The sequence below is a fragment of the Rhinoraja longicauda genome, chromosome 2, assembly GCF_053455715.1.
Source record: "Rhinoraja longicauda isolate Sanriku21f chromosome 2, sRhiLon1.1, whole genome shotgun sequence".
Taxonomy (NCBI): domain Eukaryota; kingdom Metazoa; phylum Chordata; class Chondrichthyes; order Rajiformes; family Arhynchobatidae; genus Rhinoraja; species Rhinoraja longicauda.
This window is the reverse complement of record NC_135954.1, coordinates 79,684,970-79,712,207: the sequence shown is the minus strand read 5'-3', so window position 1 is coordinate 79,712,207 and position 27,238 is coordinate 79,684,970. Positions and strand designations below refer to the sequence as shown.

The 27,238-nt window shown below is 42.0% G+C and overlaps 1 protein-coding gene across 1 annotated transcript in view; it reads left to right on the top strand.

Moving 5' to 3' along the window:
• Positions 1-3,582: 3,582 nt before the first annotated feature.
• The window catches only part of tspan13a (tetraspanin 13a), a 46,108-nt gene continuing 22,452 nt past the window's right edge, over positions 3,583-27,238 (top strand). Inside the window, exon 1 of the mRNA XM_078421939.1 lies at positions 3,583-4,001. Coding sequence (XP_078278065.1) covers positions 3,939-4,001 — 63 coding nt within the window. The 5' untranslated portion in view covers positions 3,583-3,938. The remainder of the gene's footprint in view (positions 4,002-27,238) is intronic.

Here is a 27,238-nt window from a genome sequence, read left to right as displayed (position 1 = left end):
GCTATAAGTGGGTTAGTGAAATTCAACACAGCCTCTGTGACTACTTGTGGAACAAGTCTGTTTAGTCTGGAGTTCTGATCTCAACTTACTTATTATGACACAGAATGTGCTCATTGAGTTAATGATAGTCCTAGACAGAGCAGTTGCCATTTACTTTCAATTTATTCATTTTCTTTAATTTGTCCAATTATCATTCCCATTTGCATTGCATTGTCATCCAGTTTCATCACCAGCTCTGCCTTTCATTCATCAGAGATAGCAGTAAGTCTTTTGAAGAGTCAGGCATATTCAGTTACTTGCATTATCTGGGCATTTCACACATGCTCAGCCTACTGTTGAGAACCTAACATTCTCAATGAATTTCACACCAGCAGAATTACTATCAAACCTAAAGACTCAATCAAATACCTTGTACATTATATCAGTATCTACATACACATTGTTTTGCTTGAGATACCAGCATCTACAGTCTCTTGCCTCCACATATTATATCTTGATTTGTAATTTAAATTGGAAATGCAGTAAAAACTCAGCAGATCAGTGGAAAGATTTGTGGAAAGAAAACAAAATCAAACTGTTGGAGGAACTTAGTGGGTCAGTCAGCATCTCTGCAGGGAAATGGTCAGTTGATGTTATGGTTGAGATCCTTCTTTTGGAATGAAAGAGTGGAGGGATGATAGCCAGAAAGGGGGTGGGGCAAAAACTAGCACGTGATAGGTGGATCCAGGAGTGGTGGAGTGAATTGATGGATGGAGTCAGGGTGGAGACAACAATGGAGGCTGACACATTATAGTGAAAGATAACCAGGGGCTACAGATTTTGGAATCTAATAGGAGAGGAAGGTGAAGTATGGAACCAAATAAGGAAGGTGCAGTGGGCAGATGGGAACAGTAAGGTTAGTGTACCGTTGGGAGGACTGTTTCGGTAATGGGCAGGTGGAGTTGGTGGGGAAGAGGGAATGGAGTATTGTGGGTAAGAAGGATATGTGTGGGAGGATTATGGGTCTGTACTTGCTGGCATTTAAAAGGATGAGACATGGGGAGGGGGGGATCTCATTGAAACCTACCGGATAATGAAATGATTAGGGTAGACATGGAAAGGATGTTTCCAGTAATGGGAGAGTCTAGAACCAGAGGGCACGGCCTCAGTATAAAAGGACGTACCTTTAGAATGGAAATGAGAAGGGATTTCTTCAGCCAGAAGGTAGTGAATCTGTAGAATGCAGTGCCATAGATGGCTGAGGAGACCAAGCAATGCGGTATTTTTCGACTAGTAGGGCATCAAAGGTTACAGGGAGAATGCAGGAAATGGGGTTGAGAAAGAAAATTAGATCAGCCATGATTGAATGACGGAGTTGACTCAATGGGATGAATGGTCTCTTCTGGACATGAATGGGGAGTAGTTGACCTGAAATTAGAGAATTGAATGTTCATGTTGTTGTGTTGTAAACTATTGAGGCAGAGTATGAGGTGCTATTCCTGTAGTTTGTGTCTGGCCTTCCCCCAACAGTGGATGAGGCCAAATCAGACAGGTTGGTGTGGGAATGGCAAGGAGAATTGAAAGGGCTAGCAACTGGGAGCTCCAGGTAGCCATGGTAAAGAGCTTCTTCTTCTCGCTCCCGTCCAGCAGAAGGTACAGAAGCATGAAAGTGTGCACCACCAGACTCAGGAACAGCTTCTTCACCTCTGTTATCAGGCTACTGTACAGAATTCCTTCCAGAAGCTAGGGTACTGTTCGATTCACCTCTAACCCATTCAGGACATCTAAGGAAATGATGCACTACAAGGCTGAGAACTATATTCTGTACTCTATTCTACTGTTTGCTCTATCTATTATACATGAGGTTGAAAGAATTGTATCTATGTATGGTAATATCTGATCTGTTTGGATAGCATAAAAAAACAAAACTTTTCACTGTACATGTACAGAACATGTGCCAATAATAAACCGAAATGCGCATTCAGCAAAGCAGTTGCCTAGCTTGTGCTTGGCCTTGCTGATGTAGAGAAAGCTGCATTGAGACCACCTAATGGGAGATTAGATCAGATACATGTGAATCTCTGCCTCGCCTGATAGGGCTGTTTAGGTTTCCAGATGGTGCTGAGGGTGGAGATGCAACGACAGATATTGCTAACCCTTCAGTTACTGGGGAAAGTGCATAGGGGAGGGGAGGGGAGGGGAAAAGAGATTTGGGGGAGGGGAAAAGAGATTTGGGGGAGGGGAAAAGAGATTTGGGGAGGGGAAAAGAGATTTGGGGGAGGGGAAAAGAGATTTGGGGAGGGGAAAAGAGATTTGGGGGAGGGGAAAAGAGATTTGGAGGGGGAAGAGATTTGGGGGGGAAGAGATTGGGGGGGAAGAGATTTGGGGGGGGGAAGAGATTGGGGGGGGGAAGAGATTTGGGGGGGGGAAGAGATTTGGGGGGGGGGGAGAAGAGATTGGGGGGGGAGAGATTTGGGTGGGTGGGGAGGGATAAGTGAACCAGGGGGCCACGGAGAGAGTGGTCTCTGGAGAAAGCAGAGAGGGATCAGGAACGAAGTGGGACCAATTTGCAGCTAACAGAAATGTGGAAGAAATTAAGCAATTCCTCATCTGAATCCAAATGTAGGATGCCACTTCTTGGCCCTCACCACTTTATAATGTCTATCTTCCCTCCACTCTTTCAGTTGAGAGGAAAAGTCTTTACCTGAAAGGCCGTCTGTCCAATCCCCTCCATAAATTCTGCCTGACCTAGATTCCAGCATCTGCAATCTTTTGTCCCCAAACAATATTTCGGGTTTACGACTCTTCGTTCTGAGTTTTTCCAGGTTATTTCTGTTTTTATTTCCACTTTCCAACATCTACAGTTTTCTTTGTACTCTGTGTTTTTGTACTTGGCAAAGTTGGTGATCTTCAGAGATGCAAAACAAAACCAGCGGCCTGAACAGCTGATTTTCTGTGCTACTGATGCCGAGATCCATCACTTCATTCCCAGCCCAGACTGTCTCGGGGAAACGTTACGTTGATATTGATATTAGGTTGATATTGCGAAGGAGTAATACGTGATTGTCATTTAATAGAACACTTTAAAGCATGTCTAGAAATCTGCAATAAAACCAGAAAATCCACAGGCGCTCGCTGCCTGGCCTGCTGAGTTTCCCATCATTTTCTGTTTTTTATTTATTTAATTTTCAGATTCTTTTGTAGGGCCGTGCTGCTATCCACTTTGCACAAGGTTGCAGGGACGTAGTGACATTGTCTTGGCGTGAATGAAACCATTCCACGTTCTGCTGGCACACAATGATTATGTGATGGTACAAACTCGGTTCATATAACGTCTCTGCCGTCCACACAATAAATATGTCGTTGCGCCTCTGGCATTTTCTTGATTGGAAAATCGTGAGGGGACAAAAAATGACGCCGATCTGCAACATTTGCCACTGTGACTGCCTCACTCGCTGAATATTTTAATACATGTCTCCAACATCTCCAGCAGGATATTGCTTACGCATGGTGTGCATTGAGCCGCCCATTCCCAGCAGCAGGTTGGATACGAGGTGAAAGCAACGTCAGCCGAGTCCAGGCAGCAGCGCCTGCGCACTCACCGCGCTCCCTGCTTTCGCTTCTCACCCAATCCGCGATCCTGCTTTTTGACGGAGGGAACGGCGGGGTTAAGATCTGCCGGTGGATTTGCGGCTTATTTCTCTTTACCAGCCACTCCAGGGCTTCCGCGAGATATTACAGAGTCACAGGGAAGGTGGCAGGTGGAGCAATAAAGCGCCGGTGACTTGCAGGACCCCGGAGCTCGCGGACAGCAGCCAGCAACCCGGTCCCCGGAGCTCGCGGATAACAGCGCCCAGTCCCCGGAGCTCGCGGACAGTAGCAGTGTCCAGTCCCTGGAGCTCGCGGACAGCAGCAGCGCCAGCAGCCCAGTCCCTGGAGCTCGCGCTCCCATTGTGACAATGGTTTGCGGCGGCTTCACCTGCTCGAAGAACTCCCTGTGTGTCCTCAACCTGCTGTACATTGTGAGTAGCGACAGTCAGTGCGTGTCCGTGAGACAAGACGAGAGGAACGGTTAGACATGTATGTACTATATACTATATATACCAGTAGGTGCCTCGAAATGCGAACACTGTGTCGCCACTGACTGCCACAGACACGTATTTCATTTTGCCAATTATAATGTTTAAATTGATATCTTCCCGACTGCATTCGTGTTCAATAATTGTTATGTGGCAGGCTGCTTGATTTGATGCGCACAGATGGAAGGTCTTGCACACGCATTGCCTGTTAACGTACGAGATATTTTATTTCTCTGTCAGTGTCCTTTCGTATAACGCCATTCTGCTGTGAAAATAATTTTCAACTATGTCGCACGGTCATGTTCTTTTTGCCAATCTGCGCACGGGCAGTTTTGTCAACGCAGTGTAGAGGTGAATTTGCATGAAGGTTCAGGAAGCTCCTGGGTTGGGCGTTCATCTTTAAACGATTCAGCGCTAGCAGAAAGGCGTGTTTAATCTTTCGAGAACACTTAGTCGATGTTATTTATTTTGCATCAAGCGTGAACAGTTTTAAGCACCTTAACTCATTTCGCACTCAATAATTGACTGGCTGTTGGAATATTGGAAGGACGACAGAATAGAATCGTGTTGTTTTTTCCAAAATGGTCAATTCGATGAATAATTAACGTAAATGAGAAATTCTAACCTCTGATTTTTGATAACGCATTGTGGATTAAGACGTTTAATTCCTCATCGTTGATTGGAATACCACGTGTTCATAAAATTGAATACATTGAGCAGAGTTCAAATAAATGCCATAAACTTTGGGCACAACATTATGCGAAATTAGTGGTTGTGGTTTAGTAATTACTGTTTGGAAACTGATTCACCGAATCAGTTTTGTGCACAAAACCGATTTAAAAATAAAATGTCAATGAAGTCCGTGCACAACATGATCTCAGCATATATTATTAATACACAACTTGATTATTTTCATATGTTAAAAATACAGTGTTGGAAGGACTCAACAAGTTATACAGCTTCCTCAGAGAGTGGATGGGGTAGTTATTCTTTCAGGAGCTGATGAAAGCTGATTGACCTGAAACGTTAACTCTGTTTCTCTTACCACATGTGCTGACTATTTTCAGCAACTTGACTTTATTTCAGGTTTCCAGCATCTGTAGTTTTTGCATTTGATTATTTTCAATATTCCTCCAGATATAACAACGTAAAGTTCCAGCAATAAGCTTGTGTATTTGGATCATTTGTTAATTGGATTCAACTTCTAGGATTCTAAAATGATCAATCAAAAAACCCCTCTAATTTCTTGGTACCAATGAAATTGCTGAAACGCATTGAAACTAAATGTGTATGATTTATTGTGCATGGAGACAGGTTTGTGTGTTTACTTTTATCTAGGAAAGCCTAAATTCCTTTTACTCAGGAAGGGGATGTCTGCCAATTAAATTGAGCATTTCCTGTAGGAGTTCAGTGAATTGTTTTTGAAGACACACAGGATATTTGGAAATTGCTCTTTAATGCGTGCATTTTGTTTTCTTTTTTGCAAGATGTGTATTTTCTTAAAATAATCCAACATTTAATGATGATTACTCTAACTCAAAATAATTATTTTAAAATAAAAATTGATTAAATATTCAAACTGGCAGGTGATATTAAACCAGTTATTTGCCAATAGCACAAATAATATAAATAAAACATGTTAAAGTAATTGCTGTTGAACAATTTGTCATCTATGAAACCTATATGTTCTTGGAAAGGATGTGAACTTTCAAGGGCAGGTGGAAATTAGGGATTTGATGGTATTTTTATTTGATTCAATAAGTGAATTAAACTGGGCATTGAAACATGAGACCATTGAAATTAGTGACAATGTTGTTGTGGCAGGGCATTTGAGAAACTGAGTAATTAGGGCATCAAGTGGAATAAAATGGGTAGAAGCAAGCATGACATAAAAATAAATACTGTTGACCTTCAGACTTTATCAACACATTTTAAGCTTCCTTAATTCACAAAATGCTGGAGAAACTCAGCAGGTCAGGCAGCATCTCGGGAGAGAAGGAATGGGTGACGTTTCGGGTCGAGACCCTTCTTCAGACTGAAGATAAGAAGGGTCTCGACCCGAAACGTCACCCATTCCTTCTCTCCCGAGATGCTGCCTGACCTGCTGAGTTACTCCAGCATTTTATGAATAAATACCTTCGATTTGTACCAGCATCTGCAGTTATTTTCTTATATTAAGCTTCCTTAATTGTAGAAGATCTAGAAAAGATCTTGGTCTTATGTCCAGATTCTCTTGAACATCAGAGACACCAGTTCTGAACAAGTATGCAGATTGTACATCCATCTAGAGATAATTCTTTGCCCTTGATATGTGAATGGCCATTGAAGAATGGAAATGGAAATGCAGAATATAACACTGACACTCAAATGTGTTGGACACCAAAAATAGGTTTGACATTGATGAATGCACGAGAAAGTAGAATTATAGCTTTACATACCGATAATTGCTTGGACCATGAGAAATTAGATACGGACCAATTTAGATGTGTTGATTAACACAATGTCAAGAAAGCCACAACAGGAAATGCACATCTTGATGTGGTATTTGTATGACAATAAAACTACTAACACACAAAGACGTACAGGTATGTAGGTTAATTGGCTTGGTGTATGTGTAAATTATCCCCAGTAGTAGGATAGTGTTAATGTGCAGGATCACTGGTCGGTGGCTGAAGGGTCTGTTTCCGCGCTGTATTTCTAAACTTAAAAAAAACTAAATTTCAGATGTGGAGGTTATCACATAACCTGAACCCAGAATGTTCATGTTGATCTTTAAATCGGACTTGCCAAAGTTGAAAAAGTGGGACATAACTTTAATTTCAAAGAGGAAATTCTTTAAAGTTAAAGATATTGGTCTGCAACACATTTGGAGTGAAATTAATATTATTATATTCAGTGGGGGAACAGGTTGAGAGATTGTCCTCTCAACCGTATATTTATTATTATTTATTATAGAAAATAAATGTAATCACTCTGAAATCTGTAATGCTGAATATGCAGAACATGTAAATAAATTAATTCCCAAAGACAAAGAAAATGTGTAGGTGGCTTTATCATGAAGAATATCTGAATCTTAGCAGTGACTTGTGGCACAGGTCACAGGGTTGAGCTCAGAAGAGAAACCCTTGCGATGTTTTTATTCTCCTGCAAGTCAAGTGATGCTCACATGATGCAAGTCATGTGCACTTGATTTCTTTACACAGCACACTTGAAGAGTTGTGCATTATTGTTGGGTTTAATACACTGCATCTCCATAACTATAAAATCTAGTCACAGTATCTTTTTATTTTAATGAGTAATTCTGAAATAAAGCATTGTGGGGTAATGCAACTTTTAGTTAAGTAATGGTATTAGGGAAGACATTTTAAGACCTCAACTAAATGGTTATGCAATATGAATACTTCGCATATTGAATGGTTGGAAATGCATTAGAGTTTGTGTAACTGAACTCTTCAGGACCTATAACAAATTCTCACATTATTAAAGAAAATTAAGATACAAATTTTAGTGAGGCTCATTTAAAGTACTGTTGACAGTACATGTGCATTATTACAATACTATTTATTAGAAACCCATTGCTACTTGCTTCTAAAGTTGTAACACCTCTGCATGGTTTAGTTGGGTGTAGATTTATTAAATGGTACATGAGCACAAATGTTTGATTTATAAGCTATTATATAATAGTTTATTGGTAAATAATAGTTGCAGAAGGAAACCAAAATACCCGTGGAAAAAATATGCATGAGATAAATAATACAATTTTGGCTAATGGAATGATGTGAGGGATTAGTTTCTATTTCCAGCTGGTTAGTAGTATAGGCTGCTGGTTGAATAAAGATGTTTATTTTGATGGGGAAGGAGTGGTGTTGTGGAACATAGAGTAGGTGATAAACATTTTGAAGCCAAAAGAACATAGACCACTGTCTTTAAGAAAACAACCACTATTCAAAATAAAAAGGGCTTGTAAATGCTGTGTTTGTGTGTTTGTATTCATAATGAATTTTATGCCGTGACTGCTGAGTTGGCATGTATTCTAGATTATTCAGCACACTGATCCTTGAATGTGCCACAGTCCATGATACCTTGTATTGGGGAAGCCAGGAGCTTGAAGCAAAGCTAGAGTAATTATTTTCAACCTCCATTTAATTTTTGAACCATTACATTCACTGAAATAATTACATTATATAAATGCAATACTCTTTCAAAATGTTTCTAACAGTGCACCTCTGTAATGAAGAGAAGAAAAATTGCACAATAAGGGAGAATATTTCTTTGGTGTACCCTGAAGGTGATCATATGGGTTAAACACCCACCTTGTGGTCGATCTCTGGGGTATTCAACAAAGCCAATCATGCTTTCAGTGCCCAAATTCCTGATAGATGTTTTTTGACATCTGTTGGATATTGGAACTGCTGCCACTATTTCGCCCATCTCTCTTTGGGATAATTGATTAAACTTGAGGGCCCACCTGCCTATCACTATCTTAAATGGAAATGGATACTATAGATCCTAGGCGTTGGATGAGCTATCTCGTGCTTTGCCAATATTTATCCCTCACTCAAAATTGCCATTAAAAAAAATGTAATTGCACATTGCGTTTTTTGGAAAGGTGATGCACGCAAATGCCAGGTATGTTTCCTACATTTCAAACAATAATGTAGAGGTTGCAGAGCAGTTTGGACTATCCTAATAGGAATGTTTAAAAAAAGTCTTGAACTTCAGTGCAATATTGGTTTGGCAACAGGTTAGGTAAATATTATAGTGGATGATATGAACTGTCTTTTTCTTTAAGCCAATGTTCCAATTGTGCTTTAAGTAATGTTCCAATTGTGCTTTAAAAAAAAAAAAAAAAATCTTTTATGAATCACTTTAAAAATGTATAGAACTCCAAACCACAGGAATAATGTAAGAGGTGTTGAGTCATTTAAGGCTGAAGAATATACTTTTTGATCATAATTGGAGTAAGTTGAGAATTGATCATAGTGCAATGTAGTCAGTCTGAAGGTTTTAGCAGCTATATTATTGCTCAGCATTAGGGAGAGGCATATGTTACTTGATGAATAATATACAAAACAGTTATTATATCTTCAGATTTGAGTTTTGAGAACATTTTATCAGGGTGGTAAAAGTACCTTTTGGCACTCTGGTCATAATCTGTCATGAAATTGAGTAGAAAAGTTGGGACATTGTGTTACTGTTTTACAAGGCATTGGTGAGGCTGCACTTGGAATGTTATCACCTCTGCTGAAGGAAAGATGCTTTTAAACTGGGAAAGGTGCAGAGAAGGTTTACTGGGATGTTGCCAGACTCGAGGGACTGAGCAATAGGGAGAGATTGGGCAAATTAGAACTCTTATTCAATACAGTGCAAGAGGCTGAGGGGTGATCTTAGAGAAGTGTATAAAATCATGGGGAATAGATAGGAAGAATGCAGTATTTTTTGGCCAGACCAAGGGAAACAAAAATTAGGTGGTATAGGTTTAAGGTAAGTGGAAAAGATTTAATAGGAATTGAGAGGCAATGTTTACACACCAAGGAAATATGAAACAAGATGCCAAACAAAGTAGTTGAAGCAGCTACAATAATAACATTTAAAAAACATTTGGATAGGTTCATGGTTTGGAAAGGTTGAGAGGAATATGAACCAAATGCGGGCAAATGGGACTAGCCTCAATGGGGCATCATAGTTGGTATGGATGAGTTGGGCTGAAGAGCCTGTTTCCGTGCTGTTTCAGTAGGATTTGCATGATGATTCATAGAGTCTACCTTATCTATGCTGACCATGTATCCATCTATGTGGATCTCATTTACCCGCACTTTTTAAATGTGAGAATACCTGTCTCCACCATCTACTAGGGCAGTGAGTTCCAGATTCCAGTTTGATGAAATTAAAAATCCTGTTTTTATGCCCTGGGTAATGAAAGCCTGCATCCTGTATGCCATCTTTGTCATGTTATCTACCTTTACTGCCTCTTTTAGGGTTCACTTGGACCACAAGTTCCTTCTGTTCCTTAGTATCCCCAGGATCCTACCAATCATGGTCTTTGTCCAATGCTTATTAGACCTCCCAAAATGCATTGCCTAATGCTTATCAGGATTAAATTCCATTTACCATTTGCTGTACTCAAAATACCTGCTGATAAATATTGTTCTTCGACCAAAATGTCCTTATTATCAACACGCCACCAATTTTCATAACATTTGTAGTTACAAACCATATATTATGCAAATACAACTTTAATTTAAATCAATATGAATCCCTTAAAGCTTCAGTTTTAAAAAAAGTCCTTGTGATAATAGTATTAGTCATGAAAAGGCAGCATTGATAACAGGCTCATGCCCATTAAGTCCATACTGACCATCAAACACCCATGTTGTTTTTATTATAGGTAAAGGCCCATGATGTCTGCTGAATATGAAACTAATTTAAACAAATCCCTTTTGCCTGCAGATGATTCAAATCCCTCCATTCCCTGCAAATTCAGGTACCTACTTAAAAGCCTTTGGAATGCCACTATCATATCCGCTTCCACCATCGTACTTTACTGTATGTTCCAGACACTTGCCATTCTCTCTGCAAAACAAAAAATACTTGCCCTGAACATCTCCTTTTAAACTTTCTCCCCTTTTGCCTTAACAACATGTCCTCCAGTATTTCACATTTCCATCTGGGGAAAAGATTCTGACTGTCTACCCCATCTCGTAGTATAAACTTCTATTCAGTCTTCCCTCAGCCTCCTATGCTCCAGGACAAAAAAAACCAATTCTATTCTCTCCAACCTCCCATTAGAGCCAATACCCTCTCATCCAAGCAGCAGCCTGGTAAACTTCTTCTCCAAAGTCTCCACATCCTCTCCAAAGTCTCCAAATCCTTCCTGTAATGGAGTGACCCAGAACTGTACACTATACCCTAAATGTTCCTTCTTTTCATGTGGCTTTACCTCATCGAGTTAATCTTTGTTGATCGCTATTCCTATCTTTTGTACCAAAAGATTATGCATTCTAGAAGAATCAGTTTGAAGAAGTGTCTCGACCCGAAATGTCACCCATTCCTTCTCTCCTGAGATGCTGCCTGACCTGCTGAGTTACTCCAGCATTTTGTGAATAAATGCATTCTAGAAAGTTATTTTAGATCCACGCCTCTCCTCTCAGTAATCTGTTTCTGTCAGCAAGATTTTTGAATTAATATTAAAAGCTGACTATAATGCAAAAGGCTAGCACCAAACTCTCAGGTGTTTCGACTTCTCTTGATGATTGGTAAATCTACCTCAAAATACTTAAATGTATCCTTAGCAATTCTCAACATTCAATCACATTTTAATTTTATTTTCAATTGGATTATGTTGAAACACAAACTGTTCCAAAAGTCAGTAGCAGCCACAAATTCTGGAACACCCGTCATTTGGTTGTACATGAGTTATGTTTTTGCAGCTGTTTGCCTACTGCTTTGCCTCTACGATACTTATCACCTTCAGCCTGTTGGGTCCAAAGGATACAAAATGGATTGTAACTTGGCATGGTTATTGATTGTTAGATATGGCTTAATCATATCAAGCTTCACTCTCCCAAAATCTTTGCTCTGGGATCACACTGGTATGCAACAATAACTATAGTCTCATTTTCTTTATGAACCGCTGTCCTATTACGGCATTCTTTCTATTGTCCTCGCTCTTACCTTTAACAAGAATTCCAGGATGTCTTTGCCTCTATCTTGGAGACAATGCCTTTGCTCACTAAGGTCCAAAGGCTTGCCTCTCTAAGTTCCCCCATGCACACCACTCCCTCCCATTTACTCTTTTCAAGTTCATTTTGTTGATAAGTTCTGTTCATTATAATGGTCATTTTTAAATTTCCAATATCCGTTTGATTATCCCACTTTTTTGCCAAGATCCTATTTGATCATTATTTTAGAAGAAGACACCATGGGTTGAGATATTGATCATCTATCCCAACAACGATTACTGCACCTTTTTTTCTCCCTTTATTCCTCTCCAAATACTGCTCTATAAACTCTTGTATAAGATTGGTGACTATTTGTCATCTTTCTGATCGATGCTCTCCTTGACTCTCCAGTTATGTTTACATTTCTCTGAGCATCAAAATTATGAAAAGCTCTCTTTACAAATGTGATCAAAGTGCATTGTTCTCTTTTCCCCAGACTTGAAATTTATGCAGTTTTCAACACACTTCCAGTAATCAACTACATTTAAAATGCTCTTGTTTTTATCCATATCTACATGATTTGGACTTCAAATAATGGTTTCCTTCTTTATTGTTGTTTGGTCATGGTTCCACATGTAAACCTATGTCAACGTGAATATTCTGTAGTTTAAAAAAAAACATTTTGTCAAAATTGAGCTGTTTTTTAGGTGAACCTAATAATTGGCATCAATCATCATGGTGGCATATAATTGAAAAAAATCATAAAAACATAGAAAATAGGTGCAGGAGTAGGCCATTTGGCCCTTCGAGCCAGCACCGCCATTCAATATGATCATGGCTGATTGTCCAAAATCAGTTCCTGCTTTCTCCCCATATTCCTTGATTCCCTTAGCCCTAAGAACTAAATCTAACACTCACTTTCCTAGGGTTTGCTACCTCTATGTAGCATTGAAACATAGTCGTGGGCTATAATTATTAATGAAATGTTTGATACACATAAATAATTAAGACATAGAATGCTTTCATAAATGGATTTTTGTTTAGAAATCACATTCCAGAATGAACCGCTGAAATTGTTGAGCTAGTTTGGACTAGCTCTACATGACTCAATCTTTCAGAACAGTCTTGCTTTGGAATACATCATGTCTGCATGGGTATTATTTTATTTTGATGACAGGCGTTGTGTCCTAGCTGTGGGACAGATTTAGTTGGGCATGGTGGAGATGGTAGATGAAAAATGCAAAGCTACATTAAATGTTTTATAGAGACTTTTATTGAATAAGAATGGGTTTGACATCATTCCTTTGCTTAAAGAAATTGCCAATTTAACATGGGATACTGCACTGCACCTCAACACCAATCGCCCAATTTCAGATACGCAACAGATATTTAATATGAACAAAGTTGCAATTAAAATCATAAAGCTTCCTTTATATCCAGAATGAAGTAAAGGTATTTTATGAGCTTGGAGGATATTTATGCATGAGAAGAGATCGGGAGATAAAATGAAAAATATAGACCTGAATGCAATCAACAAAAAAAGTGACAGAGAGGAGACTCTGACACTGCTGTTGGTTAACCTTCCAGTTAATTTCTGGAGTTGACATGTATTATTTTCCCAGTGTTTGGAGATACCTGCATAGGTTGTCCAGGTCTCAGATGCAGAAGCACTGCTGCCTGATAGACTGCGTTTGGACCAGGTTCAAAGTACTAATCTTCCTATGTCCAGTCAGTAAAGGTTGGGAGAGCAGGAGCAAGGACGACCGTTGGCTGAAAGAAAGTAAGTTAATTGCTGGTAAAAGTCCGTTTAAAAAGAGCGCCAAAGGGACGCTAGCAGGCAATCAGTGAAGCGCTTACCTCCAAACTCGTCAGAGGAAGGCCGGATAGGAGTGAGTACGTGGTTTGGCTGATCAATTAAATTAGAAGTTTGGTAAATTGGCCAATTAGTCAATTTAGTGACTGATTTAAACAAGGCTTGCACAAGGGGTGTGGCCCTGTGGAGGGAAGTGCTCTGTGAGAAAAATGCAAGTCTTTGGCTGCGAGTCTTCGTCGAGGAGGCTGAGGTGAGGAGGTCATACTTGTTTTTAAGCCTGATTTGTTTTTTGACACTAAAGTAATGGCAGATAAGTTGGTGCAGTGTGTTTCCTGCAGGATGTGGGAAGGTAGGGACACCGCTGGAGCTTCTGGGAGCTACACCTGCAAGAACTGTGTCCAGGTGCAGCTCCTGAATGGATGTGTGGTGGAGTTGGAAAGGTAGCTGGATGACCTCAGGGCCATCCGGGAATGCGTGAGTTTCCTGGACAGGACCTACTGTGAGGCTGTCACGCCAAGGGTCCAGGTCGAGTGAAGGTGGGAGACCGTTTCAAAGGGGAGTGAATGTGGACTACAGGAGACCCCGGTGGCTGTGCCTATTGCAAACAGGTACACCCTCTTGGGAGCTGTCGGGGCAGAAGACGCTTCCAGTCTGAGCAACGGACAGGTTGGCAGCTCTAATCCAGGCAAGGAGACTCGACCGGGGAGATCGAAGTCAGGAAGAGCCATAGTAGTGGGTGACTCCATTGTCCGAGGTACGGACAGTAGATTCTGTGGCGGCAGGCGGGACTTGAGGATAGTCTGTTGCCTCCCTGGTGCGAGGGTTCAAGACATCACGGACCAGCTTCAGAACATCCTAGCGAGGAAAGGCAATCAACCGAAAGTAGTTGTGCACGTGGGCACGAACGACGTCGGCAGGAAGAGGAAGGAGATACTGCAACGTGAGTTTAGAGAGTTAGGAAGAAGACTGAGAAGTAGGACATCGAGGGTGGTTATCTCTGGACTACCTGTACCTCGTGCTGGTGAGGGCAGGAACAGAGAGATCGGGGATATGGATGCATGGCTGAGGGGCTGGTGCAGGGAGCAGGGATTTAGATTTCTAGACCACTGGGATCTCTTCTGGGGTAGGGGTGACCTGTACAAAAGGGACGGGTTACACCTTAACAGCAGGGGGACCAACATTTTGGCAGGCAGGTTTGCTAATTCTACACGTGTGGGTTTAAACTCAGTAGTGGGGGGGGAGGGGTTGACAAATTGGGAATATGAAGATGGAGTTAAAGAGGAAGCGAATACAGGAGAAATTGCAAAGGACTATTGAATAAATGGGAAGGGAAGTTCTAGATGGGATAGGAGAGTAAGGTCAGGGCCAATTGTGACCGGTGTGAGAGGGGAGGTGAATACCGAAGTTAAAGTGTTGTATTTAAATGTGCGAAGTATAAAAAATAAAGTGGATGAGCTTGAGGCTCAGTTAGACATTGGCAAGTATGATGTTGTGGGAATTACAGACATGGCTACAAAGGACCAGGGCTGGGAACTGAATATTCAGGGGTACACAACGTATAGAAAAGACAGACAGGTGAGCAGAGGGGGTGGGGTCACTCTGTTGGTAAGGAATGATATTCACTCCCTTGCAAGGGGTGACATAGAATCAGGAGATGTAGAATCAGTATGGATAGAAATGAGGAATTGTAAGGGTAAAAAGACCCTAATGGGAGTTATCTACAGACCCCCAAACAGTAGCCTCGACATAGGGTGCAAGTTGAATCAAGAGCTAAAATTGGCATGTCGCAAATGTAATGCTACGGTGGTTATGGGAGATTTCAACATGCAGGTAGAGTGGGAAAATCAAGTTGGTAATGGACCCCAGGAAAGAGAGTTTGTGGAGTGCCTCCGAGATGGATTCTTAGAACAGCTTGTACTGGAGCCGACCAGGGAGAAGGCAATTCTGGATTTAGTGTTGTGCCTAAATGAACCTGATCTGATAAGGGGACTCGAGGTAGAAGAGCCATTAGGAGGCAGTGATCATAATATGATGTTTTACTCTACAAATTGAGAGGGAGAAGGGAAAATCGGAAGTGTCAGTATTACAGTATAGCAAAGGGGATTACAGGGGCATGAGGCAGGAGCTGGCCAGATGATACAAAGCTGGGTGGCAGTGTGAACTGTGAGGAAGATGCTTTGAGGTTGCAGGGTGACTTGGACAGGTTGTGTGAGTGGGAAGATGCATGGCAGATGCAGTTAAATGTGGATAAGTGTGAGGTTATCCACTTTGGTGGTAAGAATAGGAAGGCAGATTATTATCTGAATGGTGTCAAGTTAGGAAAAGGGGACGTACAACGAGATCTGGGTGTCCTAGTGCATCAGTCACTGAAAGGAAGCATGCAGGTACAGCAGGCAGTGAAGAAAGCCAATGGAATGTTGGCCTACATAACAAGAGGAGTTGAGTATAGGAGCAAAGAGGTCCTTCTGCAGTTGTACAGGGCCCTAGTGAGACCGCATCTGGAGCACTGTGTGCAGTTTTGGTCTCCAAATTTGAGGAAGGATATTCTTGCTATTGAGGGCGTGCAGCGTAGGTTTACGAGGTTAATTCCCGGAATGGCGGGACTGTCATATGTTGAAAGACTGGAGCGACTAGGCTTGCACACACTGGAATTTAGATGGATGAGAGGGGATCTTATTGAAACATATAAGATTATTAAGGGGTTGGGCACGATAGAGGCAGGAAACATGTTCCCAATGTTGGGGGAGTCCAGAACCAGGGGCCACAGTTTAAGAATAAGGGGTAGGCCATTTAGAACGGAGGTGAGGAAAAACCTTTTTCAGTCAGAGAGTTGTAAATCTGTGGAATTCTCTGCCTCGGAAGGCAGTGGAGGTCAATCCTCTGAATGCATTCAAGAGAGAGCTAGATAGAGCTCCTGAGGATAGTGGAGTCGGGCGGTATGGGGAGAAGGCAGGAATGGGGTACTGATTGAGAATGAGCAGCCATGATCACATTGAATGGTGGTACTGGCTCGAAGGGCCGAATGGCCTACTCCTGCGTCTATTGTCTATTGTCCACTTTTCTCAAATGACTAAAGTGTGTGCTTCTGAATTGAAGGTTATGGTGCATTTCATTGATGTTTTCCATCTCTAGTGTGGTGGTTTCTATAACATGGGAAGTAGTCCATGTTTTAGGTGTCTTGCAGTGACCTTTATTGTTGGAGGGCAGCATTGTGCAGCAGAGGCTGGATGTGACAGGAACTGTCTTGCGGATGTTGCGTGTCAGCAGCTTCCTCCTGTTTTGGTTAAAGAGTCTGCAATGTACTGGAGTTTGTCCTCCCAGTTTGCACTAATCTGGTCCTGAACTCCTCCAAAACAAAGGAACTTATAATTGACTTTAGAAAAACCAGTGGAGATTACGACCCACTCTACATCAATGGGGTCTGTGTGGAAAGGGTACCAGCTTTCAGGTTCCTGGGTACGCACATCACAGAGGATCTCACCTGGTCTACCAACACCATCACCACAGTAAAGAAGGCACAGCAGAGACTCCACTTCCTGAGGATCCTCAGGAAAACCAACCTGCAGGAGAAGCTCATGTTGTCCTTCTATCGCTGCTCCATCGAGAGTGTGCTGGCATACTGTATAACAACATGGTATGCCAGCTGCTCAGAAAAGGACAGGAAGGCCCTTCAGAGGGTCATCACGACGGCCCAGAAAATCATCGGCTGCTCACTGCCCTCCCTGGAGCACCTGTTCAGCCTACGCTGCCTCAGTAGAGCAGGCAAAATAATAAAAGATCCATCCCACCCCGGCCACCGTCTGTTTGTTCATCTGCCCTCTGGTCGACGTTTCAGGTCGATCAAATCCCGAACAAACAGACTTAAGAACAGTTTTTACCCCAGGGCCATACGAGAACTGAACACTACCTTGCACTAGGCAACACCGTTAAAAAATCGGTCATATAATTGTATTTAATTGTATTTATGTATTTATTTGTTTTTGCATTTATTGCATATATGTTTGTACGCACCGTCAGGATTGGCTATTTTTTAATTTCGTTGTACTCGTTGCAATGACAATAAATGAATATTATTATTATTATTATTATTATTATTATTATGTTCAGGTAACTTTTTTTTGGAGTTTACTGGCTGCAGCTCAAATAATTTCCCACTAGTTCCACTACCACTGGACGTTTGTTGGTGATGAAGCACAATGGTGCAGTGAGAATAATACACAAATGTTGGGGCATTATTGGGGCTTTGTCTTGTTTGTCTTCACTGGGATTGGCTAGAAACAGGGCTTGCAAGCTGTGATGGAGCAAGCACAAGGTGAATAATTGTGGGTAGCCAAATTTGACAATTAGTCAAAGGTTTTAGTAGGATCATAGAGAATCATTGGTGCTGCACCCTGAATTTTCCTTGGCGTCATGCAGAAAACTAAACTTTGTGAATGGAGAGAGAATGCTGCTGACCATGAGCAGCATGGGAGCTAAAAATTGGCAAACCCACCATGGGGAGAGGCAGCCAATGCTCTCTGGAAGGAAGATTTGAAAACCCCCTCAAACAGACACTGTTCTTTAACATCAAAGCTCTTGACCATCCAACAGCACTTCGCCTGCCATTTCATTCTGACAGGAAGTCAAGAAAGTCGTATCCAAACTTAGAAAATAATGGAGGCTTGTGAGCAGACAATATCTGTAATGAATTCCTAAATCTCGGTGGTGAAAAGCTTTTGTTACAAATTTGCAATCCCACCGTTTGTATCTGGAAAGAAAGGGATATGTCGAATGTTCCCGGAGATGCTGTGGTTGACTTTCTTCAAGATCTAGTAACTACAGAAGAGTCTTCCTGCTGCCTGACATAAAGAAATGTCATGGTCTTCCACAACCAACTTTACCAGATCAACGCCAAATGGCTGAAGAGATATTCCTCAAATCCATGTGGATTCCATTGTTGTGCAGTAGAGGCAGTGGTTATCAATGAAGCACAGTTCTCTGTGCTGGTGAGGAGTAAGTAATAAGTGTTTGTGGATGAGGTAGAGAGTTTCATTACTTGCAGTTTAGACCTTTAATCTTCATTGGTAGAAGCTGTTTTCATTTCAGTTTGTAGTCCCACCTGCTCTATTTACCTAATAGGTTTCCTTCTATGAATAATCTTACTTTGTCCTGTGTTTTATTTGTGTTTACTTCATCATGGATTATTTAAATCCATTTTCCATTAAACACCAGGCTGTTTCAACCAATTAACTTCTGATTTGTGATAGCTTTTATTGTCGAGGGCTATAGCAAGTACAAAGAATATAGATGATAGCATCACTTCTTGATATCAATCTGTTAAAGGGTATTACAGATTTAGTAAATGGCAATCTATTTTCTTTCTTTCAATTTTCCATGAAACAGTTAATGAATATGACAGGTGTTTTTTATTTGCCAAAAAGCAGGAAGAGGCAAGTGCTTTCAAAGAGGACTGATATTATCAGTTAATGGTTTTGAAATGGGCATTAATAAGGATGTGTGCTGAGCCTCCATGCTAACAATTGAAACATAATTTTCTTGTATATGGTATGGTATATGTTTCTATTTGTATAACTAGTCACATCACATGTTATGTTCTTTCACACTTGTTCCATCGTACGGAAATGCTGCTCCTGCAACATTTTGCCAGTACATCATGTAGTACATCACCGACTGGAGCATGGAAATGCAAAGCAGGAAACTCTCTAACAGGCCTGATGAAACGTCAATCTCTCCATAATACTTCTTGTCTTGCTTAGTTTCGCAGTATTTTCTGTTTGTGAACCATGTTACTAATGTTTCAAGAACAATTTAATCTATGCTACTACAAGTCATTTTCACATTATTTTACCAGTTAGAAACAAAAGTTGACCACCTGTAATCAACATAATAATTTAGCAAGGCTAGCTGAGGAAGTCTTCACATTACCTCAGTCTGCAAACATTTGTATGCAGTGGAGTATGGAGAGCCAACATTTTGTTGTAAATATCTGTATGGTTGAGCTCTTTGGCTTGGCACAGCTTGAGGTCACTTAGTGCAGTTTCCTGCTAGGCCTGTTGCCCCAGTATCCAGTTCTTGTCAGATAGTTATCATCTGGAACTGAATGTGATTGTTTTCCTGCTTATTATATCTATATATATATATATATATATATATATATATATATATATGCACCCTACACAATTTCTGTCAAATTCTTTTTTTTTAAAAGGAATCCATCGTCAATTCCTTTGTTCACTTTTCCACTTGACCTTGTAATGTGTTGTTTTTGTGGTCGCGATTGAACGTACAACAAAATCTAAAATATAGCAAAAATTATGTCCGTTTCACTTGATGTTCAGTCTTAACTTTGTGACATCCTTCAGTCTTTTCTCTTGCATCAAAGAATATCTCCCTGAAAGCGGCAACGCAGCAGATAGGGTGGTTAAGAAGACATGCTTGCCTTCGTTGATTGGGTTGTATTTTGGTTAGGCCACGTTTGGGGTACTGTGTGGTTTCGTCATTTCGTTACTGGAAGCATGTGGAGGCTTTGGAGAGGGTGCAGAAGAGGTTCACCAGGATGTTGACCTGAGAATATAAGGAGAGGTTGGGCAAACTAGGAATATTTTCTCTGGAGTGTCGGAGGCCGGAGAGGAGACCTGCTAGACCTCTCTTTGAAATTGAGAGGGTAGACAGAGTAAATGTCAATATTAAAGGGTATAACTTTAAGGAGAGAGGTGGAAATTTACATGCCAGGTTTTTTTCATTGGTAGGTCCCTGGAATGTGATGCCATGGTGAAGTGATGGAGCAGATACGATAGCAACATTTAAGAGCAGTTTAGATAGACACATGAACTGGGAGGGGATGGGCCAAATGCAAGGCAGATGGGAGTCTTTGATGGTTGGCACAGGCATCGCGGGCAAAAGGACGTGTTCCTGTGCTGTACTGTTCTATGTAACCTCAAGATAAAAATTCCTCCATCTGCTTTCTCTGTTTCAAAGAATACAAACCCAGCCAGCAAATCCTTTTCCTCATGGATGAATTGCCTCATCCCAGAAAGAGCCTCACATCCATGCATCCATTGTTGGTACATTCACATCCATCTTCAGCTGCTTCATCAATGCCCTTCCTTCAATCTTACATTAGTTGTGGGAATGTTTAATAATAGCGCAATTTTAAATTCCATTTGGCCCAGTTTGGTGAATGTACCTGTCCTTGCCTACATACAGCTAGACCCAAACAATATTCCGGCATGGCAGATGATCTTGATCAAGAAATATTCTAATTATCTGCCTGGCACAGTGGTAGAATTACTGCCGAACAGCACCAGAGACCCGAGTTCCATCCTGACTCTGGGTGCTGTCTTTGGAGTTCGTACGTTCTCCCTGTGACTGCGTGGGTTTCCTCCGGGTGCTCCATTTTCCTCCCACACTCCATAGTTATTCCCGTGTAACTATCAGCAAATATTTCAGCATGTTTGCTTACGACATTTTCAAGATGTGATTTGGACACATCAATGCTGAAAATGTTCTTCCAGTCTAATTTTATTTTACTCAGCCAATCCTTTCCAAGGAGGGTTGGTTTATTTCTGTAGCTGGCCACTATGATGGGCAATGTTACTGACTGGCCATTACACTGAACTTTACAATTCATTTGTCCGCATGTCTCCAAGGCTTCGCCGGAGTAGGTTCTCAGCTTGACCTTACTCTCGGACAATGGTGTCTGTGAGAACTTTGTTTCATACAGGTCTTTGCTCATGACCGAACAGTCTGCTGCCGTGTCAATGCACATATCAATTAACTGTTCATTAACCAAAAGTTTAATTCGAAAGTCCTTGTCTTGGCTGGTTGTAGGCTTATTGACATCAGTTGCATGAATGATGTACAACCCAAGTTCATTGTCATCCGGGTTCATCTCTAAGTTGTGAACTCTTTTCTGGTGTTGTCGTGTGTTTCCCACTTTAAGCTTGGCCCGACATGCTGAGGCGATATGGCCTTTCTTCTGGCAGTTATAGCACTTAGCTGTTTTGAACTGACAGGATTGGGATGGGTGATTACCATTGCAACGATAACAACTGGCTGCACTCGGCTCCCCGCCATATTTCGGTTTCAGTTTGACCCCTTTTGGATTGGCCATAGGCGCTGCTTTGTGTGTGCGAAACTCGCGAGCATTCTTTGATGCCATCTCCATTGTAGTAGCAATCTTGCATGCTATCTCAAATGTAAGATCAGGAGTGCTCATGAGTCTGGACTGAATTCGTTCGTCCACTAGACCACAATCAAATCTGTCGCGTAGTGCGCGTTCAAGAAAGGTTCCAAAGTTACAGTGCAACGTTAAGTTTTTCAAGGCAACAATGTACTCACTGATTGTCTCGTTTTGCTTCTGGTTTCTCGGGCCGAATTTGTAGCTTTCTGCAATTTCCAGAGGCTCCGGGTTGAAGTGCTCCTCCAACTTCTTTATAATGTCACTGAAAGGCACATCTTTTGCCTTTATGGGCGCAAGGATATTCACGAGTGTGCCGTACACTTCAGGTCCGATCTCCGTGAGCAGAATCGCTTTCATGCGTTCACGAACGGCCTTATTTGTTGCAGCCACTACCTCTCCTTCACCACTGGTCTCCGTGATGTTGTTTGCCATGAAGAACATGTTTGCTCTTTCCATATAGGAGCTGAACGGCTCTCTACTTTTGTCAAAGATGCCCAGGCTTCCGATGTAGCCAGTGGACGCGGCCATTTTGTCCCTCTCTTTTTTTTAAACAAAGGAACGAGGAAAGTTTTCTGCACAAGCTCAGATTTCCTGCCTGTTCTGGTGTAGCAAAGCACCTAAAACTTAGCAGTACAAAAGCTATGCTAGCTATGCAAAACAAACTGTCTCCTCCACAATCCCGTCCTCGTCGCCAATTTTGTTATGTTCAGCACGGCATAAAGATAAAGTACACTCACACGTTCGTTACCTGAATCGCACCAGCCTTTATTTACCCAGCATTCTCGGCTAAAGGAACACCCACTCATTAACATGGCACATGAATATGCATGAATATATTACACCCACCATCAACATCCTGTGGGTCACTGCTGAGCAAGAATTCAACTGGTCTATCCATATAAGTGAACAGATTGGAGACTGGGTATCCTGTGGTGAATAGCACCATGGCCTTTCCAATATCTATATGGCACAAAATCAGGAGTGTGATGGAATACTTTTGCTTGTCTAGATGAGTGCAACTCCAACAACCTAAAGGGCTGCCAACAATCCAACCAGGACAAAGCAATCAACCCTATTGGCACCCCATCAAATATTTATTCCCTCCTCCACCGGTTTGCAGAGGCTGCACCTTCTACTTATACAAAATGTGCTGTGGTAATTTGCTTATTGAATTGACTACAAATTGGACACAAAATGTTGGAGTAAGCGGGTCAGGTTTTGTGATGGTAGCTAAGGCAACCAATTTTATGCAAAGCTCTGCCAATACTATCTTAAGTCATAAACCTACAGGAAAATGCCTCATTTACCTTTTTTCCCTATAACTCCCTCCTGCTATCTTCTTGCAGAGAACATTTCAACTAATTCATATATTTTTTTGCGAAATAGTGACTAAAATAGAACATTTTTCATGCAGTATATTAAGATTAATTCAGATGATACTATATACAATACAATATATCTTTATTGTCATTGTACAGGGGTACAACGAGATTGGGAACGCGACTTCCATTCGATGCAATAAATGAATTAGCTAATCAACAGAAATTTAGACAACCCAGAGAAACAAAATTAGAAACATTTAAAACAGTATAAAGTGCAAATAGGTCTGTGCGGGGTCGATGTGCAATGTGACCATCCGAAGGAGACAGTTCATGGGGGGGAGGGGGTACTCAGCAGGACCGGTTCAGAGCAGTTATGGCCCTGGGGATGCTGTTCCTAAGTCTGGAGGTGCGGGCGTAGAAGGCCTTGTAACGTCTGCCGAATGGTAGAAGTTCGAACAGACTATTGCAGGTGTGTGAGGAGTCTTTATGAATGCTGGTGGCTTTCCTGAGGCATCGTGTATTGCAGATGCCTTCCAAGGCTGGTAGCTGTGTCCTGATAATCTTCTGAGCTATGTAGACTACCCGCTGAAGAGCTTTCCTCTCCGCCTCCGTGCAGCTGAGATACCACACAGAGATGCCATACGTTAGGATGCTCTATGTAGTGCAGCGGTAGAAGGTCGTCAGTAGCTGTTGGGGCAGACCAGTCTTTTTCAGTGTTCTCGGGGAAAAACAGTCGTTTCTGTGCCTTCTTGACCAACGCAGCGGTGTTAGTGGACCATGTGCGGTCCTCTGAAATGTGTGTGCTCAGAAACCTGAAGCTGGACATTCTCTCCACACTGTCCCCGTTGATAAAGATCGGAGCGTATTCCCCATTATGTGACCTTCTGAAGTTGATGATCAGCTCTTTGGTCTTAGAGGTGTTTAGGGACAGGTTGTTATCTGAGCACCAGTCCGCCAGGTTCTGCACCTCCGCTCTGTAGTGTGTTTCATCACCGTTGGTGATCAGCCCGATCACCGTTTAGTCGTCTGCAAACTTGACAATAGTGTTGGTGGCGAATGCAGGAACACAGTCGTGTGCGAAGAGGGAGTAGAGCATGGGGCTCAATACACAGCCTGTGGTGTGCCGGTACTCAGGGTGATAGTGGAGGACAGGTGCGGGCCCAGTCTCACTGCCTGCGGTCGCTCCATCAGGAAATTCAGGATCCAGTCGCTTAACGACGAGCTGAGGCCTAGCTGGTGGAGTTTGGTGGTGAGCTTGGTGGGGATGACCGTGTTGAAGGCAGAGCTATAGTCTATGAATAGCATCCTTGCATACGTGCCCTGTCCCTCCAGGTGAGTCAGGGCAGTGTGAAGAGCCAGAGAGATGGCGTCCTCTGTGGATCTGTTTGCCCTGTATGTGAATTGATGAGAGTCCAGTGAGGCAGGGATGCTGGATTTGATGTGTGAGAGGTTCATGATTATTGGTGTTCGGGCAACCAGACGGTAGTCGTTCAGGTTGGTGATTTTTTGTTTTTTTCGGCACCTAACAAAATATCAATATCAAAATTTTACATTAATAAACTGTTTAATAGACATTTTATGATACATGCCGAAAACTAAGGCCAGAGTAATTATGCATGACAAATCTTGGCAAGATACAGAACTATGCACGACATTGTTATCTGAGCTCAGTCTTGGGATGAATTGTCAATTGTGTTGCATGGTACCTTTTGTACTTCATCTCTTGTGGTAAACAGAATAACAATGACCTCATTTGGCAGCACCAATTCAAAACTGCTACAAATAGTGTTCAATGAAATAATGTAATTATTCTTAAAGTAGGACTCGTATTTTTCTGCAACAGTGTTCATTTTAAAGATTCTGATTTCTGCTTGTTAATCCAACTTATTTTAAAATATATTGAATGGAAAACTTCTGGAAGACTTTAAGAAAAATATATAATCGCAGTTAATCTGCAGCCAGTTTGTAACTTCTTGCAAGGAGATCTTTGGGGAAAATTTTGAGCGAACATCTTTATCTTATAAATTATATTCAACAGAACAATGCTGCACTTTTATTTGCCACCAGTGAGCAAAGGAAATGTATGTAAAATGGAAAGGAACTGGGTGGCGTCATTGACTTGAACTTTGCTCCCAAAATTTAGTTTGCTGCGACTTAACAACATAAATCCTTTGTTTGTAAGGAATTGTAAGCATTTGAAAATGAATTAATCAAGGACAGCTAGTACAGTTATGAGGTGGGCCATTTGCATATTTGTTTTTGATTAGATGTAGAACAAATCTAAATGTGATCTGAAAATATTCATTGACATACAGCACGGAAATGGGCTCCAGCCCCACTCATCCATGCTGACAAAGATGCCCTATCCAAGCTACCACTCGCCTAACATTTGGTCCATATCCTTCTAAACCTAACCTATCCATGTACCTGCCAGAGTGTCCAATTAAATGTTGATATTGTACCTACCTCAACAACCTCCTCTGGCTGAGTTTTGTTTAGAGATTCAGTGCAGAAACAGGTCCTTTGGCCCACTCAGTCCTCGCAGACCAGCAATCCCCGCACACTTAAACAATCCTACACACTAGGGACAAAGGACAATTTTACCAAAATCAATTAACCTATAAACCTGTACGTCTTTGGAGTGTGGGAAGAAACAGGAGATCCTGGGGCGGCACGGTAGCACAGCGGTAGAGTTGCTGCTTTACAGCGAATGCAGTGCCGGAGACTCGGGTTCGATCCTGACTACGGGTGCTGTACTGTAAGGAGTTTGTACGTTCTCCCTGTGACCTGCGTGGGTTTTCTCCGAGATCTTCGGTTTCCTCCCACACTCCAAAGACGTACAGGTATGTAGGTTAATTGACTGGGTAAATGTAAAAAAATTGTCCCTAATGTGTGTAGGATAGTGTTAATAGTGTTAGTGTGCGGGGATCGCTGGGCGGCGCGGACTTGGTGGGCTGAAAAGGCCTGTTTCCGTGCTGTATCTGAAATATGAAAAAATATGAAAATCCCACGCGGCCATGGGGAGAACGTACAATCTCCGTACAGATAGCACCCATAGTCAGGATCAAACCTGGGGCTCTGGCGCTGTAAGGCAGCAACGCTACCACTGCGTCACTGCTGCCCATGGCATTCCATATACCTACCATCCTCTGTAGAAAAAGTTCCTCACTCTTTTTCTGTGAGTGAGGTTCCTATCGAATCATCTCCTCTTACCGTAAACCTATGTCCTCTACTCTGTGTGAAAGCCTTTTATCTATTCCTCTCATGATGCTATACATCTCTATAAGATCACCCCTAGGCCTCCACCCCAATGTTGCCCAATCTCTCCCTGTAAGCTCACGCTCTCGAGTCCTGGCAACATCCTCAAATCCTCTCTGCACTCTTTATAACTTAACAATGTCTTTCCTGTAGCAGGGTGACCAAAACTGAACACAATACTCCAAATACAGCCTCACCAACATCTTGTACAAGCGCAACAGAACGTTCCAAGCTCTGTACTCAATACCCTGACTGATGAAATCTAATGTACCAAAAGCTGCCTTTACCACCATATCTACCTCTGACGCCACTTTCGGGGAACTGTGCACCTGCACTCCTCTTCTTCACAATACTCCTCAGGGCCCTACCATTCTCTGTGTCAGCCCTCTCTGGTTTGACTTCCCAAATTGCTACACCTTACACTTTTCTGCATTGAACTCCATTAAAACATTCCTCAGCCCACTTGTCCAGTTGATCAAGATCCTGGCTTAATTTTTGATAACCATTTTTGCTATCTGTGAAATCATCTACTTTAGTGTCCTCTGAAAACGTATTAATTATTCCTTCCACATCCTCATCCAAATTGTTGATATAAACCACAAACAGTAATGGGCCCAGAACCGAACCCTGAGGCACACCACTAGTCACAGGCTTCCTTTCTGAAAAAAAAACTTTCCTCCACACCCTTTGCTTCCTTCCATGAGGCCAATTCTGCATCCAGGCAACCAGCTCTCCCCAATTCATTTTGAAGGCAAGAATGTCTGAGGATTATGTACAGCACATAATCCTCCAACATTTTTGCCACCTCCAATGAGATTTCACCGCCAGGCACATCTTCCCATCTCCATCCCTTTCCACTTTCTGCAGAGACCGTTCCCTCCGCAACTCCCGATTCAACTCGTCTTTTCCCACCCAAACCGCCCCCCTCCCCAGATACTTTCCCC